Below are 16,182 nucleotides of genomic sequence, written 5' to 3'. Positions count from 1 at the left end.
ATATATATGCCACTGTAATGCCTCTCAAGTAAATAGCAGGGAAACCCAGGCAAAGAACAAACATCCTTATCCTGCTTCAATTTTTACTAAGAGCACAATGAGGAATGAAATTTGCTCCTTAGCCTTTGTCCGGGCAGTATTTTCAGAATTCTTAGCCACCTTAATATTTGTATTTTTGGGATTGGGGTCTGCCCTTAATTGGCAATCCGCTCTCCCTAGCGTTCTACAGATCGCTATAGCTTTTGGCCTTGCCATTGGTACCTTGGTGCAAACATTTGGACATGTCAGCGGGGCTCATATAAATCCAGCTGTCACTATAGCCTTCTTGTTGGGGTCTCACATCTCTGTTCTGCGGGCACTATTTTATATAGTAGCCCAGCTGGTTGGAGCAATTGCAGGAGCTGGTATCTTGCATGGAGTGGCTCCAGTTCACGCTCGTGGAAACCTCGCCATCAACCAGGTATGTATTTTATAATGTAAGTTTTTTTTTTTAATATATGGTTTGAATGCGTGTGCCTGTAAATTAACATGGTTGGAAAGCTTCCAGATCTAACCATTGGTATCCGTATTGTTATACAGAAGAGTATAACGTTGTTATAGTATAGCATCTGTTACACTGTAGAGAAGTATTTATGCAATAAATAAAAATCTGTGATATATATATATATATATATATATATATGCAAAACTACAACTTGCAGCCTTCAATTGTCTGGGCATGCTGGGAGTTGTAGTTCTGCAACAGCTGCAAGAGATTGGGGAACACTGCTCTAGAACAGATCTTGGGAACCACACAGAGAATCTTGTGCTATTAGTCACCATATGTTTTCTCTTTGTCCTGAAGAAGTGTGCATATTGTATGAGTAAGGGACGGCTGTACACGTCTCCACATGTAATGGACAGCCGCTGTCAGATGATATTGATGAGTGATTAATCAGGAGAAATATGAGCCATTCACCGCATTTGTGTTGCTCGCTGATTAATTTTTGTGCGTGAGGGGAAATGTCTAATTAGAGTTATCTCAATGATTCCCTGAAAGATAATTGCAGCGTATTATATGAAGAGTCAATTAATTATAATTATAGTTTATTCTTCTAGCAGCAGTAAGGGGCTGCCAGGATTAATCAAGTCGGTGAGATATATGTTAACAATTTCCCCCTTACAGGTATCTGCTGGATCTCCAGGTCTGGTGCTGGTTGTGGAGATGATCCTGACGTTCCAGCTGGTCCTCTGCATCTTTGCATCCACAGACAGTAGACGCAATGACAACTTAGGGTCACCGGCACTGTCCATTGGGCTCTCTGTCACTCTGGGACATCTGCTTGGGGTAAGATATTTATATGAACATTGACAAAATACTAACAGATACCTTTGTTGTTGTTTGTTTTTTTTAAATGAACAGTACCCAAGTTACCTATTGACAAAAATATAATATAAAGTATGCATTGTATATAATATTTGTTTCAAAATTATAATATGGTTATTATCTAGTATTAAGTTGAAGCTGTAATGAATAAATAGCATTTTCAGTCTGTGTGTGATACAATATAGTTAAAGGAAACCTGTCTCATTAAAAATGCAGCACAATGTACAGGGATCATGTTATATAAGGAGCTGGGCAGACGGATATATAGTTCCAGAGTAGATTTATAATATTACTCTTTGCATACTCTGAGCTAAGTAGTCAACTGAGTGGTACTAATCAGTGATTGACAGCTGTCTGTGTGTAAGTGTGCATATCCAGAGAGCTGTCAGTCACTAGGTAGGACCGCCCACTTGACTACTTAGCCTACAATGTGCAGAGGTGTACATGAATAATTGACAAGTTATTCTGGATCGTTTTCAAAACTATATATCAATCTGCTTAGCTCCTCCTGCTTTATAACAAGATGCCTGCAGATTGGACTACATGCTAATGTTACAAGTTCCCTTTAAAGCCATAGGTAATGCTGTATCTTTAGAATTAAAGGGGTTTCTCATCACAACAACCCCGTTTAAGATCAATCATACTTTTCCTTACATGGACAGGGTAGAGTGAGAGATGCTGTGGTTACTAATGGGGCTTCTATGTAGGAGACACTAATAAAAAGGAAAAATGTGTTATATAATATGTATTACAAAATGCACAGAATATATATACAATATATATCTATACAGAATATATGAACAAGAATATAAATATACAAACTGACTGTATAATCCACAACACTCCTCTTCCATATTAATATTACACGTAGAGGTTAATGGTTTGGTATGTCAGGAATCTTATTCTTCCCTGTTTTGCAAACATTCTGTAATCATGAGAGGTTCTTCACTGGATTAGATGTCCAGGAGGAATTCAGCACATTCATTGTGACATCATATTTACCTTGTATCGGGTCCTTTCCTGTAATCATTGATACGCTGAATGAAGTATCAGCAGATATTGTACCAGAGGAAACTGATCAGAAATCATGGCAAATTTCAACCATTTGTATTCAATAAAAGCTCAGTCATTTTACATGTGTTAGAGAAATCATATTTTGCTTAGGCTAGGTTCACATTGCGTTTTCAGCATCCGTTTAACGGATCCGTTTTTTGCAAAAAGCAGATTGCAAAAAAAAACGGATGCATTTGTGTGCATCTGTTTTTTAACCCGTTTTTTCCATTGACTTCCATTATAAAAAAAAAACCTGCGTTTTTTTTTTACGCACAATAAAGTACTGTTGACACTACTTTTTTGACCGTTAAAAAAAACGGACCTGTTAAACGGATGCTGAAAACGCAGTGTGAACCCAGCCTTATCCTGGAACGGCGGCACTGTTGTCCATGGTTGGTGACTGATTTGATGCAATACCATAAACACTGTGGGGGAGATTTATCAAACATGGCGTAAAGTAAAACTGGCTCAGTTGCCCCTAGCAACCAATCAGATTCCACCTTTCATTTTCCAAAGAGTCTATGAGGAATGAAAGGTGGAATCTGATTGGTTGCTAGGGGCAACTTAGCCAGTTTCACTTTACACCATGTTTGATAAATATCCCCCCTTATGTACAGGGGTGGTGCTGTTTTAGGGGGGAAGTAGAAACGAATTACCCTCTTACTCTACTCTTATAGAGCCAATTTAATAAGGCTACATTCCCGCTATGGGATTTTAGCGCAAAATGAGAGCCGTCTATTGATAATGATAATAATGTTTATGATCATTATTTCTGGCCGTCATTATTAATAGATAGATGTGGTTTTGCTCTAAAATCCTGTAGAGTTAACATAGCCTAAGAGTGATTTCACACATTCTCACACATTTCAGTGTTTTTAGGAAACAAACAGTATTTTTGTAGTGATATTACAAGACTTTTTGGAGGACAGAAAATTGCTGCTGTATTTTGGCTGCATGTCAGTAGATGGTTATGAAAAAGACTACAAATCATGTATTTTGTATTGCATGTTAGATTAAAAAACTGTGTGTGAGATTTATCAAACATGGTGTAAAGTGAAATTGGCTCAGTTTCCCCTAGCAACCAATCAGATTCCACCTTTGGAATCTGATTGGTTGCTAGGGGCAACTGAGCCAGTTTCACTTTACACCATGTTTGATAAATCTCCCACTGTGTCTTTATGTAGATTTTTCATAATAAAAAACACCACATTGGACTATTGTGATGAAAGCCTTAGGGTCCATTTACACAGAGCAAAGAATATCTGACAGATTATCTGCCAAAGATTTGAAGCCAAAGCTAGGAATGGATTTGAAAAGAGGAGAAATCTAAGGCTTTCCTTTTTGACCTGATCTCTGTTTATAGTCTGTTTCTGGCTTTGGCTTCAAATATTTGGCAGATAATCTGTCAGATAATCTTTCTGTGTAAATGGACACTAAGGGATGCAGATTTTGTGTAATTCCTTGGAGCCACCATGTAGTTAAAGGGATTATCCAGCGCTACAAACCCATGGCCACTTTCTTCCAGAGACAGAACCACTCTCTTGTTCTCTGGTGGTTTGCAATTAGGCTCTATTCACTTTAATGGCACTGAGTTACAAAATTTGACCCAAACTGAAGACAAGAGTGGGGCTGTCTCTGGAAGAAAGTGGCCATGTTTTTCTAGTGCTACATAACCCATTTAACTGTTCCTCCTGGGGAAATGAATAGATAGTGATGTTTTATACAGCACTCATTGAAACCAGTGATGAGAAAGGTACTATTGACTGGGAACTACACAAATCACTAAGGCTGGGTTTACATATATAAGTTTGCATCAGTTGCAGTTTTTGTCTAAAAACTGACCACAACTGATGTCACAACTGATGCCAAAAATGCATCAGTTGTCATCAGTTTTTCTATCCTTCTTTTCATTAAAAACCATCAGTTTCCATCAGTCGCCATCAGTTGCCATCAGTTGCGCACAGGGGGGCTATATGCTACAGGGGGAGAGCGCACAGGGGGGCTATATGGGAGGGGGAGAGCACACAGGGGGGCTATATACTACTGGGGGAGAGCACACAGGGGGACTATATGGGAGGGGGAGAGCGCACAGGGGGGCTAATTGGGAGGGGGAAAGCGCACATGAGGGGCTATATACTACTGGGGGAGAGCACACAACGGGGCTATATACTACTGGGGGAGAGCGCACAGAGGGCTAAATACTACTGGTGGAGCAACAGGGGGGCTATATACTACTGGTGGAGCAACAGGGGGGCTATATACTACTGGTGGAGCAACAGGGGGCTATATACTACTGGTGGAGCAACGGGGGGGGGCTATAGGGGAGGGAGAGAGCACACAGGGGGAGAGATATGTTTATGTATATATATTGTGCTGTTCTTTGGCTGAACGCCGGATGCCAGAGCCGAACGGCATGCGTCCTGCCCGGCCAGACATCCGGCGCTCTATTTGTTTGAATGAGTGCGGTGCCGCATCGCCAGAGTGGCGGTGAGCCAGGATGCTGCAAGATACACCCTGACGCACCGACGGTCCAGCAATGCGGCGGCCACTACTTCACTGCTGCATATTTTGAACTGTCCCATTTAAAAGAATGGGATCAGTTCAGTGTTGCGTTTTCCTCTGGCACTTTTCTCCTGCGCCGGAGGGAAACGCCACCGCACCGACGCACATATGTAAACCCGGCCGAACTGTACATCTACACACTAAAACTCAACGAGGCTTGTGCCATGTTCTATATACCTGGTGCTATGTTCTATATACTTTATGCTATGTTCTATATACCTTTTGCTATGTTCTATATAAGTTGTGCTATGTTCTAAATACCTTTTGCTATGTTCTATATACCTTGTGCTATGTTCTACATATGCTTTGTATTATAGCTATATTAGCAGCTAACTAATTATTCTAAATCTATTGACAGATTTACTTTGACGGATGCTCTATGAACCCAGCTCGATCCCTGGGCCCTGCAGCCATTACCGGAATCTTTAAAGATCAATGGGTGAGACATAACTAAAATTAAATGTATATTTAAAAGAAAATCAGAAAACCTACCAACCGTGATATGACATGTATACCATATTAAAAGAAAAAACTCAGATTTCTTTATGCCTTTAGGCAAAAGGCTTTCATTACATGTCCAGGCTTCTGAAACAAAGAAACAAGTATTTCTAAAGGCATGGTCATGCTTAAAGCAAATACTGGAGACATATGTAGGTATAGAAGGTATACATGATCTGGAGATGAATAGGTATATTAGGGACCTACAGAAGACTATGGGTGCTGTATTAAGTATCTATACAACTTAGGCTGGATTCACACGACGTTTTTGCAATCCATTTTTTTCATCCATTTTCATAAACGGATTGCAAAAACGTAGTATGAACCCAGCCTTAGAGGTTGTGCAGTCTCACAATATGTCCACATGTGGCCTGAAAACTGCCTGATGTGAGTGACTGTGCACACATCCATCAGCGGCCATTGAAAGGACCCATTACATGGCCCAATTATTATGAGTTAAAGGATGCAAGAAAAATTTCTGGATCCTCCATGCTGTTGTTCTTTACATGGGAAGATAAGCTGTCAAAAAATAATTTTTAGGGCTGCCAAAAAGATGCGATCAGCCCAACTGACAAATAATCGCAAACGTTAAAGAGCCCTTAGGGTCCTTTTACATGGCCTGGTATGGCACTGATCTCTGCCACTTTTACATGGGCCGATTAAATGAGCGTTTCTATGGGCCTTTAATGTAGGACATAATAATAGTATTACCAGTAATATTGCCAGACTAAACAATTTCAACGATGTCTCCAAAGTTTTGCCCCATTTGTATAATACTGTAAATGGGTAGTTCTTAATAATCCCCGCACAACTACAAAGATCAAAAAAAGGTTTCTAAAGGGCTATCCCATCTAGGTATTTCTAAAACAGCATATCAATATCATTTTGCTGTAAACACATGCTGAGAATAATATACATGTAATTACAAATTGCAACATATCATCATAAGTAACTACAGCAACAGGAAATATGTGTGCTACCCTCCCGTCTAAGTCAGACCTAGATATATTGTTTTATTAGTGCAGCTAAATGCAGGGTTAAAGGCTTTTTGCATAATAACTTAAACATACACTCACCTTAAATAAAGCAATAATTTTCATCATTACATCTCATAAAATTGTAATCAACACCATTGTTAAAGTGATTCAGACCTACCGCAGAGGTTCCTAAGCCCAGCAATAAATTGGCGTTATGTAATTAGAAGTTATTTCAGGTGAGCTCTTTACCTTATAATTTGTTGTCCAAGCTAAATTACTTTTTCTTTTTTACCTTTGGACACGTAGAGCATTGTTGTTTTCAGCCTGTGGCCTTCCAGCTGTTGGGATACTATATTCCAGCCAACCACATTCTCGTGCCAGGAAATGGGATTCCCCAACAGTTGTAGAGCCACAGGCTGGAGACCACTGTCCTGGTGGACACATTGGGGGAGATTTATCAAACAAGGTGTAAAGTGAAACTGGCTTAGTTGCCCCTAGCAACCAATCAGATTCCACCTTTCATTTTCCTAAGAGTCTGTAAGGAATCAAAGGTGGAATCTGATTGGTTGCTAGGGGCAACTGAGCCAGTTTCACTTTACACCATGTTTGATAAATCTCGCTCATTGCTTGTAAACAAATTACCAAGCTCCAAAATGTTTAGTTTTCAATGTATTATAATAAACAGGAACAGAATAATTCTAATTGCTTATCTTGAGTTACAGCTGTATCATTGTCCAAAGCTAAATTTATGATTTTTTTGGGAGCTAAAATTTCCCTCTCAATCCCAATGTCTACACTGAGCTTGTTCTATTGACTTCCATTCCAAAAGAGTATACATGTTAGTAAATGGGTGCAGTAGTGGATTATAATAGGGGCGTTTTGGGCGGCAGCCCGAGGCCCTGAGCTGGTGTCAGAAAGTTATACAGATTTTAGTGATGAGCGAATAGTGAAATATTCGAATATTCGATATTCGTACGAATATCTACCGAATATTCGAATATTCGATCCCATTAAAGTCTATGGGAACAAATATTCGATTATTGAAAAACATCTATTCGACCACTTGGAGGTAAAAACCGGAAGCTGGGGGATTTGAACGCTTATCGAATATTTTCCGAATATTCGGCAAACTATTCAATAATATTCGATAGATCGAATACCTTACTATTCGATCGAATATCTATTTGATCGAACAGTATTCGCTCATCACTAACAGATTTGTAAATAACTTCGAATAAAAAACCCTTAAGCCTTCCACACTTATCATCTGTTGTATGTCCTGCAGGAAGTGGATTTTCCTGTACAGTGCTCTCTGTTGCCACCTCTGTCTGTGACAGGAACTTTCCGGGGCAGCAGCAAATCCCCATAGAAAACCTCTCCTGCTCTGGACAGATCTTGTCATGAACAGAGGTGGCAGTAGATAGGACCATGTAAGACTGGAAAGAATACACCACTTCCTGCAGGGCATACAGAAGCTGATAAATAAATTAATTTTTTAATAGAAATAATTCACAAATCTGTATAACTTTCTGACACCAGTTGATTTGTTAAAAAAAAAAAAAATCTCCTCGGGAATACTACTTAAAAAAAAAAAGAAAGAAAAAAAGCCAGTATAAAGTGTAATATCACATTAAATAATTTTTTGCTTTTACTTTATCAGGTCTTCTGGATTGGTCCAATTGTTGGTGGAATTTTGGCTTCACTCATCTATAACTTTGTCCTGTTCCCACATAACAAGAGCCTTTCTGATAGGATCGCCGTCCTAAAAGGTACATATGAACCCGAGGAGGAAACCTGGGAAAACAAGCAGGATCACAAGAGACAGTCAGTGGAGCTGTACTCTGCCCACCCCCTGCCTAAGGGCACAGAGAAATTTTAAGCCGTCAAACTTTATACCGAACCCATTATTTATGTCATTTGGCCAAATGTAATCCGGGGCTTTCAGTAACTGAAGTCGGAGTGCACATAATTCTGTGCTGTAGATTCTCTCCACACCTAATCCCTTGTAAATATACTTTTGTTTTGTAGTGCTTTACAGCATTATTTGATATAATACCATTATCGTCTCTATTAATCTTTGAGGCCCAGGAGCTTATAAACCACAAACATACATCACATCCCGTTTTAGGTTGAGCATCTTCTATAAAAGTCTATGGCCTCTACTCACACTGGGTCTAGAGTCATCAGTCAGGCACATAATTCATTCTGACAGGATAATGTATTGATCTCCAGCCGTGGACTGTCTACAATTAATACAACGTACTGTACGCAGCCTCTAAGGTTGACTATAGTAACTCATCTCCGAATAAACAATGTCACTTTATATACTTCAGCAAGAAGTTATATGTCAGTCAGTTTTATTTTTGTACTTACTGTATAATTGAGTTTAGTAGAAGTAAAGGAGAAGGAAGTAGAGAGACATTACTCATAGCATACTTAGAGGAGGATTGATATAATAAATGCTATATGTAACATAGAAATAACATTTTGTATTTATGTATCTTACTTTATACTAAAATAAAAATGAGATATTATATCTTGAATTTTCAGGATAAATGTTCTGTTTAGGCTTTTCTTGGTTATAACTATTAGTATACAGTATGGCAGCCGGTAATTGTTCTCACCCAACTGCCAAAATGGCAGATGTACCCTGATACCCCCTACAAGTACAGAATTACGCATTTTTTGTAAAAGGAACCTGTACTCACTTTCATGCTGCCTGAACCACAGGTCATCTGGGTGGTCCCTGCCCGACCCAACAGCTTTGATTGACAGCTCTCCCTATAACCAAAAAGGGGGAAATCTACCAATCTTGGCTGGTGGGATGAGGAGAAGCCACCAAGGCCCGTACTGGTGATTAGTGATTCAGGCAGTATGAGATTGATAACAGGTCCCTTTAAAAAAGTTTCACAACAACCATTGTGGGTTAAAGAGACTTTCCACCATGACTATCCACCAAAGCAATACATGCTTTACTTTAGATGCCTCTATATTTAGTTTTAGATGTTATTGACCATTACCATATCTGTCATACAACACATTTAGGATGTATAATAGAGTAATGTGCATTAAAACTATAAGGTCAAAAGTAATGAAAGTTCTGTATAGAATTTTGGCTCCGATTGTGAAGGATATGCTGTTAGTTTACCATTTTGTACAGCTTTGCTTTCTGTATTTTATTGGTCTTTCTTATGCTATTCTATCTGTATATTATAAATGACTGGACAGGTCTTATGCTTGACTGTAAATAATGTGGCAAGTCTTAAGGGCTTGTATATATGCTGCTATACTGTGCACCTGGCATGTCGTGTATTCCCTATCAGGCATAATAATGCATCATAAATGCCAACAGTTGACCATCAGTGGTTCTTAGATGCATATGTATTAGGTCACATGCACAAGAGCACCAAAACTGTAGGGTACCATTATTACAGTTCCGTACTATGAGGCTATGTTCACACAACGTAAGTTTAGTATTTATCATGACTGTTGTTGCCGATTTGCAACAACGGTGGTGATGAATACTAAACTTACATTGTGCTGCAAGTAGAGGGAATTCCGACCGGAGCGAATACACATAGTATACACTCCGGCCGTGATTCCATCCGGCCGCACCAAAAACTGACATGTCAGTTTTCTATGGGCGCTATCCATTGAATAGCAGCCGGAGAGAACCCGTCAGTTCACATAATGGAGCGTGCAGCTCCAGCCGCACCTTTCATTGTGTGCAGAGATGAATTTGGATGCAGGCACACACAGCTGTGCCCGTATTCGAATTCGACAGAAATGATGATCATCCAGCCGGTACTGGGCCACAGAACGGACGGTGTTATATGTAGTGTGAACCTGGCCTGAACCTGTAAGCTATCATACAGTATCCAATAGTACATGGTAAAAAGAAAATTTCTATAGATCCCATATGAATCCAAGAAAAATAATATGGTATAATATGGGCCCATTGGATTTCTATAGTTGCTGTAGGCTCTGTACAACTTGTATGGAGCTGTGACAAGGCTGTGTGCATGATGCCTTACTTCTGTAGTCTGTATGAGCTGGGCAATAACACTTGTGTATGTCTATATGTGTCTTCTCACTTGTATGGCCCTCTTGACATTTTATATGCTCTTCATATTCTGTATGTATAATAGAATTTCCAATGTATTTCTCTAAATCTATGTACAATTTAAATAAATTTTATGTTTGTTATAAATGAACGTTCTTCTGTGCTATTTCCAAGTACCTACTGTGTCACTATCTGGGGGGATAATAAGGGATTTTTCAATTTGCAACTTACAATCTTGTATCTGATATCTTGTCGATGATATTCCCGAAACATCATGCCAGAACTGAGTGGTCATACAAATCTAAAAAAAAAAACCTTGACTGATATTTCTTCCGTAAAAAAATACCCTAAACCACAGGTATGTTTTGGTTAAAAAAAAAAATGGGCCCATACATTGATACGAATTCACAGGTTGGGGTGCACATCAAGATAAATAAAACATATTGTTTAATAATATGTATAGTAATTGTCCCCAAAAATACAGAAATTCACCTCTAAAGAGGGATACAACGAAGTCACAAGGCCAATGAAAATCAGTTATAATAGAACAACACGTAAATATTATGGGCCAAATGACAAAACAAACCGCAAGTAGGTGAAAGAAAATAGTTGCGATCTCACCTTTCCGCGGTGTCTGCCATATGTCCTGGTGGTCACGTAAGCATGCTCCGAGGATGGACAAAAGACTAGCTTACCCTGTTGAAGCTCTAGTCACAATGCATGTGAAACTATCCCTACTCACACAGGGTGGATCAGGTACTCGCCCTAAAAAGGTGCCCCCAACTACCCCCTGGTAGATTAACCAACGAATGCCCCTTATTTTTGCGCATTTCTCACGGATTTGCTTGGGTCCTTGGGGAGGAGGAGAGGGGACAAAAAATAATTAGTGTTGCTGAAAACACAACAAAACTTGGGGCACTAATGTGTATCAGTCCTGCAGTGGCAAAGAACTGAGCATTGCATCTGTATAGCTGTGAAGTTATAATAACAGAGTGGAAAGTGAAGGCAGTGGCGGAAACATAGACACATAGAAGATTATCAGCAGAAAAAGACCACTGGGTCCATCTGATCTTCCCTTATATTTCCTTCTTATTATCTTATGATAGATATATGTTTATTCCAGGCAGGTTTACGTTCAGTTATTGTAGATTTAACAACCACATTTGCTGGAAGTTTGTTCCAAGCATCTACTACTCTTTCAGTAAAATAATATTTTCTCATGTTGCTTCTGATCTTTCCCCCAGATAACCTCTCACTGTGTCCTCTTGTTCTTGAGCTCAGATTTTTTCTAAAAACACTTCCCTCCTGAACCTTATTTAGTCTTATAACATACTTAAAGGTTTTGATCATGTCCCCCCTTTCCCGTCTTTCCTCCAGACTATACAGATTCGAATCCTTAAGTCTTTCCTGATATGGTTTATGCCTCACACCCTCCACCATTTTCGTAGCCCATCTTTGGACCCGTTCTATTTTATCAATATCCTTTTGTAGGTGAGGTCTCCAGAACTGGACACAGTATTCCAGATGTGGTCTCACTAGAGCTTACATTTATATGAGTACAAGCTGCAATATGGCTGTATGTATGCAGCCTGGGAGGATGTATGGCTATCTAGTCTGGAGCCACATCACCTCCCTGTGCTGTGTTATAGGTTCCCTTAGGTGTCATATGAATGAGAATATTCTCTACTAACACAGTGGATGAGACAAAACACTGGATATCTGCCACACAGATAGGTTCAGGAGCCAATGTCCCATCATACTGTCACAGATTACTTACATTTACACCAACTGACACAAAAAAGTGACAAGTCAACTTGACAGCACTCAAATAATATCATCATATCAATAGCAATAGCTTTTTCCACTACGGGAATGGGTCGGCATTTAACGGCAAAAGGCGACCATCTACTGATAATGATGACTGCAAATAATGATCATAATCATTATCGGTCATCATTATCCCTGGCTGGAACATAGCTGTAAGTGCCATAGGCAAAGACGATTGATGTAAGATAACCTATTTCTTTTTTATTTTAACCGCATTGCATGTTTTTACATTGAAAACTGACAATATAATTTACTTTTCAGAGATTATTTGATCATGTACTATAGATATAAGCAATGTTGAGAAGTATGGTTATTAATGGAGCCAATAATCACTGTCATAGGGAAAGGTTAGAGAACTGTGTAAAAAATGGATATGTATTTGAGTAAAGTCTATGCAGGCTCTGAATCAGGTCTAATCTCTTACATGTATCAGGTCTAATCTCTGACATGTATCAGGTCTAATCTCTGACATGTATCAAGTCTAATCTCTGACATGTATCAGGTCTAATCTCTGATATGTATCAGGTCTAATCTCTGACATGTATCAGGTCCAATCTCTGACATGTATCAGGTCTAATCTCTGACATGTATCAGGTCTAATCTCTGACATGTATCAGGTCTAATCTCTGACATGTATCGGGTCTGATCTCTGACATGTATCAGGTCCAATCTCTGACATGTATCAGGTCTAATCTCTGACATGTATCGGGTCTGATCTCTGACATGTATCAGGTCCAATCTCTGACATGTATCAGGTCTAATCTCTGACATGTATCAGGTCTAATCTCTGACATGTATCAGGTCCAATCTCTGACATGTATCAGGTCTAATCTCTGACATGTATCAGGTCTAATCTCTGACATGTATCAGGTCTAATCTCTGACATGTATCGGGTCTAATCTCTGACATGTATCAAGTCTAATCTCTGACATGAGCTGCATTTTACAGGATAGAATCTTGTAAGGTTAAAGTTCAATATAGAGATAAGCGAACCGCTGATCTAAAAGAAGCTAAGCCTTTTAGCGCTGCTTCGCTTCCTGCCGCTCCACCTCGAGTGCTGGGGAAAAGCTGGATCCAATCCTGGGAAACTGGGAGAAGTTTCCCAGGACTGGATCACATTTTTCCCAGTATCCTTGGAGAAGTGGCAGGGAGTGGAGCAGCGCTGAAAGGCCGGCGGCTTGATGAGCGCAGCACAGATCAAAAGTACTTTGCTTCATTTAGATGAGCAATTCGTTCATCTCTAGTTAAATACATGACATATTGTAACTATAATGGATGCTCTTGGGAATTTCAGTACAGCAGAAATTATTGTACCCCTCTCCAGATCATGGGTCAGCATGTCAATTCTCACTGGTCCTCAAATGGTGGGCCCTCAGGATCAGTTCTACTGGTGGACCCAAGGTACCCCAGTCTGATGAGTGGTATACATCAGTCACATGTCCCAATACGTTACTGTGATGGTCAATAAAATAAGAAAGCACATTAGACTGCATTTCAATGTACTGTACAGTAAAGAAAAAAGTTACAGCCATCTGAAGTAAGCCTAAGGGCCCTATTCCACTGGACGATTATCGTTTGCATATCATTAACGATTAACGATCGCAAACGACCACTATTGCGAAAGACCTGAAAACGTTCACTCATTTCCATTGAACGATAATCGTTACTTATGATCGTAATTGCGATCGTTTTTTCTTCGCTATTTATTCGCTATTGCATTCGTATCTATTGCGAACGACCGAACGATGTCTTATTCAACGCGAACGATTTGCGAACGAGCAACGATAAAAATAGGTCCAGGTCTTATAAAGCGATCAACGATTTCTCGTTCGGTCGTTAATCGTTAACTGCATTTCAACCGAACGATTATCGTTTAGATTCGAACGATTTAACGATAATCTGAACGATAATCGTCCAGTGGAATAGGGCCCTATTCCACTGGACGATTATCGTTCAGATTATCGTTAAATCGTTCGAATCTAAACGATAATCGTTCGGTTGAAATGCAGTTAACGATTAACGACCGAACGAGAAATCGTTGATCGCTTTATAAGACCTGGACCTATTTTTATCGTTGCTCGTTCGCAAATCGTTCGCGTTGAATAAGACATCGTTCGGTCGTTCGCAATAGATACGAATGCAATAGCGAATAAATAGCGAAGAAAAAACGATCGCAATTACGATCATAAGTAACGATTATCGTTCAATGGAAATGAGTGAACGTTTTCAGGTCTTTCGCAATAGTGGTCGTTTGCGATCGTTAATCGTTAATGATATGCAAACGATAATCGTCCAGTGGAATAGGGCCCTAAGACTCCAGAGTTTCATCTCAGTCTTCACAACTCGTATCTATATAATGTAATTTCTAATGAAATGTTGAAACAGTTATTTGATGAAACTAGTGTGGGGCTCTGCTTACATGCTGCTTTTATCTGTGCTATTTGTACACACTCATATGTACTCTACCATTAGAAAATCTTCTCGATTACTCTGACAGTGTGAAAATCGGCTTTTAGAACTATTAAATTAGCAAGATGAAAGGGAATACTGCAGAAAGCAGCACTCAGCTTCTCAGAAGTGTTCCTAATGTGAAGACTTCAGTTTTCATTTTACGGATACAAACATCTCTGTGATCATGATCGGGGTCAGTGTTACAGACTGGTAAGATTACACATCCTTAGCTGTAACAGAACCGTACACACCACTGCCACAAAGTAAAACAATCCCGATCAGAATGACAGTCCCTACCGCCGGCCATTAATTGTAATGACTTCTGTAATATAATGACTATGACCTATTTCTATAACTGCACATAAGATCCATCTCTTTATATAAACAAAATTAATCATACAAAATATTACATGTTAAATATGGGTCATGTGGATTCAGAAGCAATTTCCTGATAAAGTGTAGGAAAAACTTAGCATCCACTGTGCCATAGTAACTAGCGCAGCAGAAGAGAAATCATAAGGGAATAGAAAACATTATGGCGCTGCCCTCAGTCAGTGATTGGCTGAGCGGGCTGTCACCCCCAGACGAGTCATTGGTGGAAGTGGCTATGCCTTAGGAGGACACAAGCAATATATGAAAAGTTATGTTTGAGCAGAATACCCCTTTAAAACTGCTCTGGACAGTTCCGGTCATGGACAGAGGTGGAGGGTGCGTTCAGACTACGGAATCCGCGCGGAGAACATGCCGTGTATTCCGCCACTCTCCCCTATGCACCCACATCTCTGCCTGTCCCATAGAAGAATTTACATGTGGGATGTTCTCTGCGTGGACTGTGTAGCCTGAACACACCCTCAGGCCGGGTTTACACGGCGTATGACACCGGCCGTTCTGTGACCTGGCTGTGTCACAGAACGGCCGGTGCCAGTGAAGATCATCCCAGCCGATACTGCAGTACCGGCCGGATGATCTTTATTTGTGCTGAATTGGGATGAGGGTGCATCCGTGTGCGACTGCATTTCAATTCACCATAGCCGACAATGGAGGGTGCAGCCAGAGCCGCACTCTCCATTGTATGACCTGTCAGGCTTGTGCAGCTGCTATTCAATCAATAGAGGCCTTACAAAACTGACATCTCAGTTTCAGTTTTCCGTGTGGCCGCTAGGGATCCCGGCCGGAGTGTATACTATGTATATACACTCCAGCCGGGATTCCCTCAGAATGCAGTGCACGTAAGTTTTGTGTTAATCACGGATGTTGTTGCAAATCAGTATCAACGGCCGTGATTAATACAAAACTTACGTTGTGTGAACATGGCCTCAGACTGGAAAGGATACACCACTTCCTGCAGGACATACAGAAGCTGATAAGTACTGGAAGACTTACAA

The 16,182-nt window shown here is 40.0% G+C and overlaps 1 protein-coding gene and 1 long non-coding RNA gene across 2 annotated transcripts; one reads left to right on the top strand and one right to left on the bottom strand.

The window, feature by feature from the left end:
- LOC138792567 (aquaporin-5-like) lies at positions 1–10,666 on the top strand. Its single transcript, XM_069970163.1, has 4 exons — positions 1–460; positions 1,166–1,327; positions 5,340–5,420; positions 8,117–10,666. Exons 1-4 carry the CDS (start codon positions 98–100, stop codon positions 8,333–8,335), a joined length of 825 nt encoding a protein of 274 aa, XP_069826264.1. The 5' UTR covers positions 1–97; the 3' UTR covers positions 8,336–10,666.
- Positions 2,021–8,386, bottom strand: LOC138792568 (uncharacterized). The gene is made up of 3 exons (XR_011363155.1): positions 8,109–8,386; positions 5,474–5,566; positions 2,021–2,079 (listed from the first exon to the last, which is right to left on the bottom strand). It is a non-coding gene; the product is annotated as an uncharacterized lncRNA (long non-coding RNA).
- Positions 10,667–16,182: the final 5,516 nt, after the last annotated feature.

This window comes from Dendropsophus ebraccatus, chromosome 5 (assembly GCF_027789765.1).
Source record: "Dendropsophus ebraccatus isolate aDenEbr1 chromosome 5, aDenEbr1.pat, whole genome shotgun sequence".
Classification (NCBI taxonomy): domain Eukaryota; kingdom Metazoa; phylum Chordata; class Amphibia; order Anura; family Hylidae; genus Dendropsophus; species Dendropsophus ebraccatus.
The sequence above is the reverse complement of the archived record's forward strand: the minus strand, read 5'-3'. Positions and strand labels throughout refer to the sequence as shown.

Excerpts from the sequence above, each read along its gene's own strand:
- LOC138792567 (XM_069970163.1), top strand. The coding sequence starts at position 98 with ATGAGGAATGAAATTTGCTCCTTAGCCTTTGTCCGGGCAGTATTTTCA. Across the intron at positions 461-1,165 it reads GAAACCTCGCCATCAACCAG|GTATCTGCTGGATCTCCAGG; the intron begins GTATGTATTTTA and ends TCCCCCTTACAG. Across the intron at positions 5,421-8,116 it reads GAATCTTTAAAGATCAATGG|GTCTTCTGGATTGGTCCAAT; the intron begins GTGAGACATAAC and ends TTACTTTATCAG.